This window comes from Cephus cinctus, unplaced genomic scaffold (assembly GCF_000341935.2).
Source record: "Cephus cinctus unplaced genomic scaffold, Ccin1 Ccin1_scaffold0121, whole genome shotgun sequence".
In the NCBI taxonomy this organism is placed as follows: domain Eukaryota; kingdom Metazoa; phylum Arthropoda; class Insecta; order Hymenoptera; family Cephidae; genus Cephus; species Cephus cinctus.
In genome coordinates this window covers 25,571-37,624 of record NW_014332855.1, presented here as the reverse complement: position 1 = coordinate 37,624, position 12,054 = coordinate 25,571, and the positions used below count along the sequence as shown (strand labels likewise).

Genomic DNA, 12,054 nt, shown 5'->3' with positions numbered 1-12,054 from the left:
ACGAAAAAAGGGGATATGTATTTTTGCATTTCTTTCCCAGATCATTTTTTCGATTTGATGTATTTTTTTGAAAATTCTGAGTCAACAAGTGTTGCCACTAAAAGTAGTAAAGTGCTGAAACTTGGTGTGGACTTTCAAAGGGCGAAAAAGAGAGATACCTTTTAATATAAACATGAGAGGGACAAACAATACGAGTAAGCTGATACGAAGCTGATGGGCATTGTTGCCGTCCATTACGCAAAATATCTTCAACGGCGGACCATTGTGTTATGCCGTAACAACTTGATGACAAAGGAGTTTGGTCGAGAAGTTAGGGGTAAGAGATTTTTGGGATCGTTGCCAGTTAAGGAGTTAGAACTCGCGTGAATATAACAAAACAAAGAAGAAGGTTTATTGAAATAATCAGAAAATGAAGTACAGTGATTCGACATTCGTCGACTTGTAAAATATGGGCACCGTTCGGTAATTACCTATCTCCTGTACCGAGTCTACTCCACCAGACCATCTTATCCGTTCGGATTCTAACTGTAGACAGCCATAAACTGCACTTCCGCAAAATGCGTTGATTGTGCGATTTTCAATTCTATGCGTCTCCCTATGAGACTATCTATGAGACTCCCAGCGCAGCAATTGTGAGCAGCGGGTTGGGGTTGCTCTCGATGAGCTATTACCGCCAACTAAAATTCAGAGAACTACAATATTCACTTAGGAGAAGGTATTTTGCTTTTTAGAGGATTATCGTTTTCATAGGAGAGGACCCATTGGCACACAGCCCAATTGGACACAAATGACTTTTTACTGCAAATTCTGTCCACTTTTAAATAGATGTAATAGAATTAGGGACAAACGATGTCTTATTATAGTATATTTTATGTGATTCAACATTAGTTTACGCTAGGTTTAGTTAGGTAAGGTTAGGATAGGGTGAAATGTTTAAATTTCGGAGACTGGGTGGGTTAGTGCATAAGAATATCATCGGCGAGCGAGCGAAGTGAGTGAGCCCGATTGAACAAAGCATTAAATGTTTGAAAATGCTCCGTCAGATATACTAACTTACAATATTATTGGATTACTGGTGGAATATTGCTCAGGAGGCAGATATTCGTATTTGTGACCAATCAGGTTTGTGCGCAACTGCGCATCACCCTTTTCACATATGGCGGCCAGGGGATACCTATAAGGGACATTTGGCCCAAAATATATTATATCCATAAAACGGAGTGGACGAATGCAATTGCACGATACTTGTGCAATGCGAGGCTGAATCTCTGCTGCTGGTCCTGAGGAATTACTTGAAATATCAACTCGTAGGAACTTTAAAGAATACATCGAAATACTTGAAAATATCCTCATTTCTACTACTGATCACGAAAATGACCTTTCTTTTGTCCGAAAGGTCATAGTTTTTAAATGGGAGCAGGTCAAAGTTGACCAGTCAGAGCGAGGCGTCAAGAGAAACGTAGGACCCTACGAACTCTGAGTTTTCTTCCCTCGCTTTTGTTTCTCGGTGGCTTCGGGCAGGATGACGTCAGCCGAAGACATTGGATGTCACTCGCTGAGAACGGACGTTCTCAGTTGAACAGTCAAACACTAACTGAAAACTGCGATGTCCTATGATAATGCCGTATGACTTACACAGATATCTCTGTGACGTCTTACGTAGGTTATCCTGATCTCGTATTTCTTCCATTGATCTCTAGCGATTCGTGCTACATCCCGTTGATGAATCACAATAAAATTCTAATGCAATTGATGACTTTTCATAATTTATAAAGCAAATTCCTTATGAGTTTATATTCCCTGTAAGATATAATACAAATCTTTCGTAGTAGGTAAATCCGAAATCTGTCACCTACAAGTATTACGCAACTTGGCGTGGGCGACAAAAGCGTTACACGCATGTGTTCTCTCTCAGACCCCATACTATGTCAATATCAAATACCTTCTATGCTTCTCTAGCTTGATTTTACATTTAATGTTATTATTGTAAGACTAAAGATATTTGCAATAAAGTTTCAAGAAATATTTTTTACCAAAATTTATTTCCAATATAAGCAATATAATAAGATATTTTATTATCAATGGGTGCAGCGTATTATGAATGTGTGACGTGCAGGACGTTATCACACATCTAACAAAGTTAATCTCCCACGCTACGCGTGGAAGTTTATATTTATTTTTTGTTCTGTGTAAGTTCTTGACTGCCGTCCTATACGGGCCCGGTCCTTTGGATTGCCGTTAGGTGGAGGAATTGATGTATGGTCTATTTAAATCAAAGATGCAGTAATCCCAATGAAATGAGTCGAATATATTGTTACAACCCAATTTTGCTTAACTGCTAGTTATTAAAATAGAAAATATAGAAAGTGCCAGATGGTCTTACAGCTAGGTTTACAAAGATCTTATAAGGCCGTGCCCACACTCACTCTTACGTACTCACTCTCATACGTTCATTCGGCGTGCAACGTTAGACGCCCACGCTGCCTTGGTGTTCGCAATTCTTCTTCTCACGACTCGAAATCCTTCACTTTAGTAATTTACTTATTAATAAACTTAGTATTACTTTAGTAATAAACTTACACGACAGTATTGTTCGTGGCAAAAATAAGAATACTACTATCTAAACTCACATTGACTAATACGCTACGCGTGCAACTCGTAGGGCTCGATACGTCTTAATCGACTTACAAACGGCGATAGATAACAGTAGGCGGAACTCCCGTGAGAATGATAGCCGTCGCGCGATGCAATTTGTGAGGAGCTATTCCAGCCCGAACTATGCGCTCTGGTGTGTATCTGGAGACTCATTTGGCTTCCCTGCTCCATCCTACTTTCTGCTGAAAGTAGGTGGACAGGTAGGGGCAAATCTTACTAAATTAGCGGTTTTACCCGCTCGCGTGAATCCTGGAATTTTCAGTTCACACATTTCGGCACGTTCTTGGTGCGATAAGACCGGAAGCTAGCTTCCGCACATATTGCTGGAGTCGGCATCTCTGAAATCGCGTGGTTTCTCTGTTGCATCATCGTTCGTATATATGTGTGTGCGAGATCCAAATTCAAAAAGGCACGGCACGTGACAAATGCGTCGATGGAATACCCATTTCTTGAGGAAGGAGTGTTCAATAAGAGCCCTGGGAATACGATCGCAACGTACGCTGGTAGTCAGGAAAATGAATAGACCTCGACGAGGAATCTGAGAATTGAAATAATAATTCTAACGTTATCACTGAATGTCTACAGTAAAAATTGTTAGATGTCGTAAAACTATTCAGTTTTTAATTACGCGTTTCACGGCAGATTACACTCAGGTTTACGAAGGGTAAATTCAATCTCTTGGATGGATTCAAAACTGATCTACATTGATCTTTCGCTTACAGTAATTATGACTTGAATCGATGATCTATGAATGATCTGCAATGCTCTATTTCCCTAATGCACAAATAACATCATACTCAGATCAATTTTGAGCCCAAGCCGTATGAATTATACAGAAAATATCCTTTTCAGAGAAATTTTTAATTCATTCTGTATACCGACGTTCATCCTTCATTATAAGAGTAGTCCCAATAAAAAAAGGATCTCATATGGATCGTGTAAAGTGATACACTAGTAATTCGTGTCATATCTAACAATTTTAACCATACACTCCGGCATATGATCGGGATACTGGAATATCAGTATTAATTTAACTTTCAGTTTGAATTAAACAGAAGGAGACATCCATAAAAATTGGCCGGAACAAGTACACGAGCATCCACGAAAGGGAATGGATATCAAAAAGGAATCTGAAAATAGATTTGGTATTAGTTATGAGAATCATACGGTCAGGATAATGGAGGATTATACATGCTTCACCTTGAGATAGACAAAAATTGATTAAGTCACAGGCTGCGAGCCTTTTTTATTCCGGCTGCGAGGAGTTATTCAACTTCCACGTGTAATTCAACGGGAGAGAGATTTCGGATTTACCTACTACGAAAGATCTGTAATATATCTTACAGGGAATATAAACTCTTAAGGAATATGCTTTATAAATTATGGAAAGTCATCAATTGCATTAGAATTTTATTGCAATTCGTCAACGGGATGTAGCACGAATCGCTAGAGATCAATGGAAGAAAAGCGAGATCAGGATAATCTACGTAAGACGTCACATAGACATCTGTGTAAGTCAAATGGCATTGTCATAGGACATTGCAGTTTTCAGTTAGTGCTTGAATGTTGTTGTGCGGTAACGTCTCGGTGACGAAGGAGTTCGTTCGAGAGGTTAGGACCAAGGTATTTTTGGGATCGTTGCCGGTTAAGGAGTTGGAACTCGCGTGAATACTACAAAACTAAGGTTTATTGAAATAATCAAGTGTGTTGTACAGTATTTCGACGTACGCCGACTTCGAAAAATATAGGCACCGTTCGGTCTTCCTATTTCCTGTACCGAGTCTACTCCACGAGACCACCTTATCCGTTCAGATTTTAACTGTAGACTGTCGATTTTCGGATGTGCAGCCATAAGCTGGACTTCCGAAAAGTGATTATTGTGCGATTTTTCGATTTCTACATCTGGGTTGCCAGGCCGCCTTTAGTTCTGACTTAGCGCATTGCTACATGCGTGAACTACTTGGCCTGGCGTTTCTCAATGGGGTCAGGAGACTCCCAACACAACATCCCTCCCCCCTTAAAGAAAATCGCACAATTTGTACTCGGCGTTCGCCTTTGGTAGCCTCGAGAGAAGACTTGATTCTGGTCATTATCCTAGTGGAGTACAGCTTCCATGATTATTTTGGGTACAATTCCCTTAATCTAACCGGGGTGTCTGCCCGTAGCATTGGTTCTGTCTTGCGGGTTCTAGTCGGCCCAGCGAAAACGCCTTTCCTGTGCTCTATTTAATGCCGCTCTGAGGCTATCTGGCCTTGATACTAGCGGTTCTAACTGGTGGATGTTTACCGCGGGCGACACCGAGTTCGGCGTGAGAGTCGGCGTCGTTGATGTCGAATTTTGCTTACGCTTGTAACACTTGTACACGGCAAAACAAACCAATGCTATTGGCGCTATTGTACGCAATGAGTAGCACCAGAGATTATGATAATATTGTTCTAGGTGTTGGTCGTCCTGGTCCAGGCTTGTCTTAATGCTAGACACTCGCGTCCCGAGGCGCGCTAACTCCTCGGGGTTTCGTAGCACTTTAACAAGTTTCACCGTTCCGATATCACTGGTCATTCGCGGGGGACTAACTTGGTCCATCTCCGACAGTGTGAGATTAAAGAGGGGCAAGTAGTCCTCGTTGGCGACCTGGGTGATGCGTCGGATGATTCGCAAGCTGAAACTCTGGGCGGTTATGGTATTTTTGGGATCGTTGCCGGTTAAGGAGTTGGAACTCGCGTGAATACTACAAAACTAAGGTTTATTGAAATAATCAAGTGTGTTGTACAGTATTTCGACGTACGCCGACTTCCGACCTGGGTGATGCGTCGGATGATTCGCAAGCTGAAACTCTGGGCGGTTATCGTACATACGCCTACCAAAGCCAATACACCTACGTGTCTTAATGTTTCGTGCGACGCGAGGTTTCCGTCGCAGGTAATACTTATTGATTCGTCGGTGGGCGCTATGAATAACCATTTACCCGGCTGGCGCATAGTAATCACTAGGATGTGGTTGAACGTGATGACCCGCTTTGGACAGTGGAGGCCGTTGCCCGTGTCCATTTTTGCGAACGTCCGCACTTCGCACGGTGCTGAGCTCGTCAGAGGAATCGACGGATGCAGGGGATTGCATATATATCTACTCGCGAAATGTTTACAATCCTTCAATTCCAGGTTGGTCATTCGTAGGAAGTTTCGATTTTCCTGGTCCACAATCACGAGGTTTTCCGAGATGTCGGGGTAGTAGTAAGCCCCGTTCGCTGACCTTACGGGTATCGGGTATACCTTGCTTACGCAGTACCTCTTCTGGCTTATTAACGGAAAGTCGAGTATGACGACGATGGCGTTCCCTTGACTGAAGGCCTTCGTATCGGCTAGTCTCATTAGGGTAGATGCTTCGTTGCGTTCGATTGGCACCGGGAATCCAGTTCCCGTTGGTAAGTGAGGTAGTGCATCTGTGAGGTACTCTACGAGTTTTTTCGGTGGTAGCACCACCGCACTCACCTTGCCGCTCGGAATCTCAACTAATAGCCAAACCAATTCTTTTACGTCGTTCTGTAGTGCCTCGATTATCACGCTTAGAGCGGTGAGGCCCTCATCTAGCCTTTGCTCTTTTATCACTATACTCAGGTCTGCCGTCAGTGTAAGGTTTACATGGGCAATGACTTCTTGCAGAGCCAGTTCGTTGCTCTGCACGTTAGTGAAGGTGTCATTGAATAGGTGCAACGTGGACTCGACCACCTGTAATTGGTCCTTCATGCTCTCCTACAGCGTTCGCTGGTTGAAGCGTATGGCGGCAATTTCTTGGTTGATCCTTTCCGCGTCCGCGGCGTCCATATTTCCGGTGATGGACTTTATAATTGATCCTAACCCGTCGATCAATCCCCTGCGCCTACGCGCTGAGTCCGGTTTCACGAGGTCGTGAACCGTTCCTATTCGGTCTTCCATTTTCCGCACCATCCTGGCCACGGAATCTGCAATGGCTGGACAGAGAAGGTCATCTCTTCCTTGTTTCTCGCAGATGTCTAATAGCAGCCGCAAATTAGCGCTGACGTCGGCTTCTCGTTTCAATAAGGCCGCGAGATCCATGGTAACGGCTAGTCTCCATGTGGCCTTGGCTTCCGAGAGGGTTCCGATTTCCTCACAGAATATTCCCGGATTGCTGGCAAACGTGGTTACCGTAAACCCTCCTTCCGCTTCTCCGGGGTTTACGCAGCTCGCCGTCAGCAGGACTGTTCTGCAAGAGGAGTAGCGAGTTACTTGAAACTGGCTGAACCGTGGGATTGCCTACTCAGTGCGAATTCCTTCTTTCTTTAGTTCCCCCTTTTTTTTTTGGTTTCGTTCGTGGTAGACTCTAGGGAGCTCAATCTGTTCCTGGTTTTGGAGCAAGATGTATCGCATTATCTATTGTGAGGGTAAGGACGTGGGGCCTGCCATTCTGCGGGAGTTGGTTAGTATCGGTGACTTTCCCCTTTCTACGTGTGTGCTGCATTTTTCCTCACGTCGTGCTTTTTTTTTTTACTCCTCAGGACCAGCTAGTCATCCCGACCAGGGAGGATCGACGTAGCCCGGTCGAGAAGTTAGGGGTTCGAGTGCTTAGGGAGATCCGTCGCCGACGACTCATGTGCCGGCGGACGGTGGAGGCCCTCTGGGGCCTAGGTGTCTTTGCTGGCGACGAAGATCCCCCGGATTTCCTGGGGCTACTTAGGCTATTCAGAGAGGAGTGCCCGACATGCGGGCGAGAGATGTAGACCGAACATAAATAGGATAATGGATGCTTATCCTTAAGTGCCGTGTTCTTGGACTACCTCCGTTCGTCCTCCGGCTGTGACCATCCCGCTTCCTACTTAGTGCTCAATGAAGTTTTTTAGGCGGTTTGCGTGAACCAGAATGGTCTTCCGACCCATCTTTATAGTGTAGTTAACCGCCGAATTTCTCGCGATTATTTCGTATGGGCCTATCCACTTCGGGGTCAATTTAGCTGAACGCCCGCGCCGTACGGCTTCGTTGTGGAGTAGGACCCTATCTCCAATGCGGTATTCCTCTATTTTCGCGTTCGCGTCGTAGGTCAGTTTAGACCTTTCTTTGGCGTAACGTACGTTAGCCCCGGCTACCGTCCATGCGGCGCGTAGCCTTTCCCTTAGTTCCTGTGCGTAGTCGTCTAAGGAGTAGGAGTTTCGCGGCTCCTGTTTCACTGCTGTCGGGAGCTCTGCTTTCCGACCGAACACTAGCGTATACGGTGACAATCCGGTCGCCGTATGAGGCGTAGTATTATAAGTGAACATTGCGTATCGTAGCCATTCATCCCAATTTCCTTGATCCTCGTCTATGTAGTTCTTAAGATATTCTGCGAGCGTGCGATGCGATCGCTCTAATGCGCCGTTGCTTTCCGGATGATATGCAGTCGTCTGGATCTTCTTAATTCTCAGCAACTTGCATACCTCCTTGAAGGTCGAACTCAGGAAATTCGTTCCTTTATCACAGAGTATCGACTCTGGCGTTCCATATATGCAGATGATCTCTTCAACGAGGGCTTTCGCCACAGTTCTGGCTTCTTGATTGAAGATGGCTACCGCCTCACTGTATTTAGTGAGGGCATCCTGGAAGGTAAGTATGTACTTGTTTCCAGATGCTGTCTCTGGCAACGGTCCTACTATGTCGACCGCTGCTTTTTCGAAGGCCCGTGCTAGTGTGTCCGTTATTATCATTGGGACACTTCCTTTTTTACGCAGTTTGTTCACCTGGCACTTACGGCACGTGGAGATATAATCTTTCAGCGGCTGATGGTCCGTCACGACCTTGAACCGGGTGCCGTAGATATACGGTCGGAACTGTGCTATCGCCCATACGATGGCGAGTAGCTCCTTTTCGGTCGTGGTGTAGTTGAGCTCCGCTTTAGACAACGTTCGGCTTGCGTAGAAGATTGGCAGATCTTCTCCGACCTTGCCCTGTGACAAGTTCTGGCAACGGTCCTACTATGTCGACCGCTGCTTTTTCGAAGGCCCGTGCTAGTGTGTCCGTTATTATCATTGGGACACTTCCTTTTTTACGCAGTTTGTTCACCTGGCACTTACGGCACGTGGAGATATAATCTTCCAGTTCCCTTCGGATTCCTGGCCAGTCGTACCTCATTCGAATACGTTGTAGCATTCTCTTGACGCCCTGGTGCCCTCCTAGAGGGGCATCGTGGTATTCTTTAACGATTTACTCACGGTCTTCTACCGAGGGGCAGGTTACGCCGCTGCCATAGTCAAGTTCGTCGTTCGAACTGTTGTCCTCTTCTTTGCAGGACGATGAGCATTCGCTCTGCTCTTCCGAGCTTTTTTCCATACGGATTTCTGCGCTATCTCTGCCCCAACCGCACAGCTTTGTGCTGGGACGTTCAGAGTCCTTCGCGCTTTCTTCTGGCCCTAGGCTGCCGTTCGGCTCGGAGGTTTCCCTCGCCTTCTTCTGGGCCCTTGTCGTAGCGTAAATACGACTTAACGCGTCCGCGTTAGTGTTTCTTTTCCCGGCCTTGTACTCCACGTCAAACTCATGTTCCGATAGTTTAATTCTCCATCTCATGAGTCGGGAGCCCGGGTCCTTTACTCCAAACAGCCAAGTCAGCGGCTGATGGTCCGTCACGACCTTGAACCGGGTGCCGTAGATATACGGTCGGAACTGTGCTATCGCCCATACGATGGCGAGTAGCTCCTTTTCGGTCGTGGTGTAGTTGAGCTCCGCTTTAGACAACGTTCGGCTTGCGTAGAAGATTGGCAGATCTTCTCCGACCTTGCCCTGTGACAAGTTTGCGCCGATTGCCTTGTCGGACGCATCTGTTGTCACGATAAACGGTTTCTCGAAATCCGGGTACTGTAGAACTGGTGCCGACGTCAGTGCCTCTTTCAGTTCTTCGAAAGCGGCATTTCGAATCGGAGTCCATTCAAACTTTCTGTCCTTTCGGATAAGTTCGGTGAGAGGCTTGGCGATTTTCGAAAAATCCTTAATGAACTTCCTGTAGTATCCGGCTAAGCCTAGAAAAGATTGAACTCCCTTGACATTTTTAGGTACCGGGAATTCCATTACCGCTGTGAGTTTTTCCGGGTCGGCTCGCACACCTTCTTCCGAGATGATATGCCCTAAGTAATGCGTTTCCCTTCGCAGGAACTGGCACTTAGTTGGTTCTATGGCCAGTTTGGCTTCCCTAAGGCTCCTGAATACCTCTTTCAAGTGAGCGTTGTGCTCGTTTAGGTTCTTTCCGTACACTACTATGTCGTCTAGATAGACATAACATTTTACTCCTTGGAGTCCGGCTAATACGGAATTCATCAATCTCTGAAAGGTTGGGGGAGCATTTTTTAACCCAAAAGGCACCCGATTATACTCGAAGTGCCCTTGCGGTGTCGATAACGTCGTTTTCTCCTTGTCTTCTTTCGCCATTGGGATCTGATGGAATCCCGAGGCGAGATCCAAGGTTGAAAAATATCGTGCCTTTCCCAACTGGTCCAACATCTTGTTGATGTTAGGCAGTTGATCCTGCCCAAAGCCACAGAGAAACAAAAGCGAGGGAAGAAAACTCAGAGTTCAGAGGTGCCTACGTTTTTCTTGACACCTCGTTTTGATTGGTCAACTTTGACCTGCTCCTATTTAAAAACTATGACCTTTCGGAGAAAAGGGAGGTCATTTCGTGATCAGTGGTGTCTCCCGAACACCGCCATACCCCGTTGGTCAGATAGTTTCGGAAAACCTTTTATATAAATAATAATTAACAATTAACTCTGTTCTGTAAAGAATTGTAACAAAATGGTCATATAAAGCCAGTTTTATTTTGGATTGCATAATAGATCCAAATGGATGCATCTAGTATAATAATGTTTCAAGTGACAAGTCGGAAATTTGTTGAAAATATCTAAATTTATATATTTTATATATTCTGTTTAAGGCACGAAATGCAGGGAATAAAGAAACCATTAGGCGAGGTGCTCTGATGAAGATGTTGTTGAGTACCGCACAAACTCTTCCACTTTATGTAGGAAAAGCGCCAGGAGCTAAAGCTCCTCCCTTGTGTGGTGCAGTACCAGCAGAACCGACGTATATCGCTAAGGTATTTTTCATTAAAAAGTTATTATTATTCAAAATTAGTATAAATGTCGACTTTTATGATTATTGTAATTATTTTTGCTGCGATACTTCGCTTATAAATATAGTGACTGTTTCTTAACGAGTTTTGGAGTTTTGAAACGTATTTTCTTTACTCGATACCTACGTCACCTTTGGCCGTCCACCCTTTGCCCATGCATCCGTAAGTCGGGAGGGCGCCAGTTAGTTCTTTTTTCACCGGGAACTGACGAGTCTGTATAAACTGAGAGTTGAGATAAAGAGAGTGAAGTATGCATTAGGCAAATAGTGCAGGATACAGAGAGCAACGGATCGAGAACGTACCAGAACGAACTTGAACTATCAAATCGAAATTCCTTCACCAATTAATAAATTCGGAGTCCTCACCGGAGCTGGTGCAGCTAATCCGAGAAAGCCGGGAACTGTATCTAGAGGACACTTAGGAACACGCACAGAAAATCCATAGAAATTCCTGGATATCGCGAAAGTAACGCGAGAACTACACGACCGAGAACTTGCTATACCGTATCGAAACACGGCTAGAAAAACTATCAACAGATAGTACGGGAGCGCAGGCCAACTCGTGACACCTCGATCGGTGCCCTGAGATAGACTGCTTTGACAATAGCCAAATTCGAGAGTTAATCATTTCGATTGATCGAGATCCTGATAGCTTATAACTCTTTTATTTCTCTCGATTCATCCCTTTAAACCAGATCGAGAGCGTTCCTTAGTGAATCGGTACGTAACACTTTTGGAGATCCTCCACAGCCGCTTCCCCAGGGTATCGGGCGACAGCTGGGCACTACATCCTTAACCCAGGAAGGAGGTTTCTCCCCTGCCCTTAGCCGTATCAATACTATAGCTCTGCCCGCTCTACAGCCCTTTGCCCATCTCCAGCGGGTCACCGGTATCTCACCTGGGCTTCTGTCGGTCCGTGGAGACGTCTCCGTCAGGTATTCTCTGCCGGGTAACTCGGTACGTCGAGACTATCTCCCCACGGTAGATTCTAGCACCTCGACCTCAACTAAACAATATGAAATCTTCCGAGAGCGTTGGCGTAACTATACAAATCAACCTGAGAGCGTAACTTCTGAGCAGGATAGCGACCCGAAGGGAAACAGAAATCGAGAACGTTATCTGTATCGGTAGCCGGAGTCGTCTTGTGACCGTGAATCGAAAAATCACGTCACAAATTATATCAATGAAATGACAGATACTGCTCATATTTAATAAAACGTCATGTGATGTACATTGTACATGCAAGCAATATGATATTTCATAAGAAAAGCATACAAGGTGTCCCAGAATTGGGTAA

General features: G+C 45.1%; 1 protein-coding gene across 1 annotated transcript in view; it reads left to right on the top strand.

Moving 5' to 3' along the window:
* Positions 1–10,839, top strand: part of LOC107274839 (SAGA-associated factor 29-like) — a 41,590-nt gene extending 30,751 nt beyond the window's left edge. Inside the window, exon 3 of the mRNA XM_015754395.2 lies at positions 10,561–10,839. Within this exon, the coding sequence (XP_015609881.1) occupies positions 10,561–10,839 (279 nt within the window). The remainder of the gene's footprint in view (positions 1–10,560) is intronic.
* Positions 10,840–12,054: the final 1,215 nt, after the last annotated feature.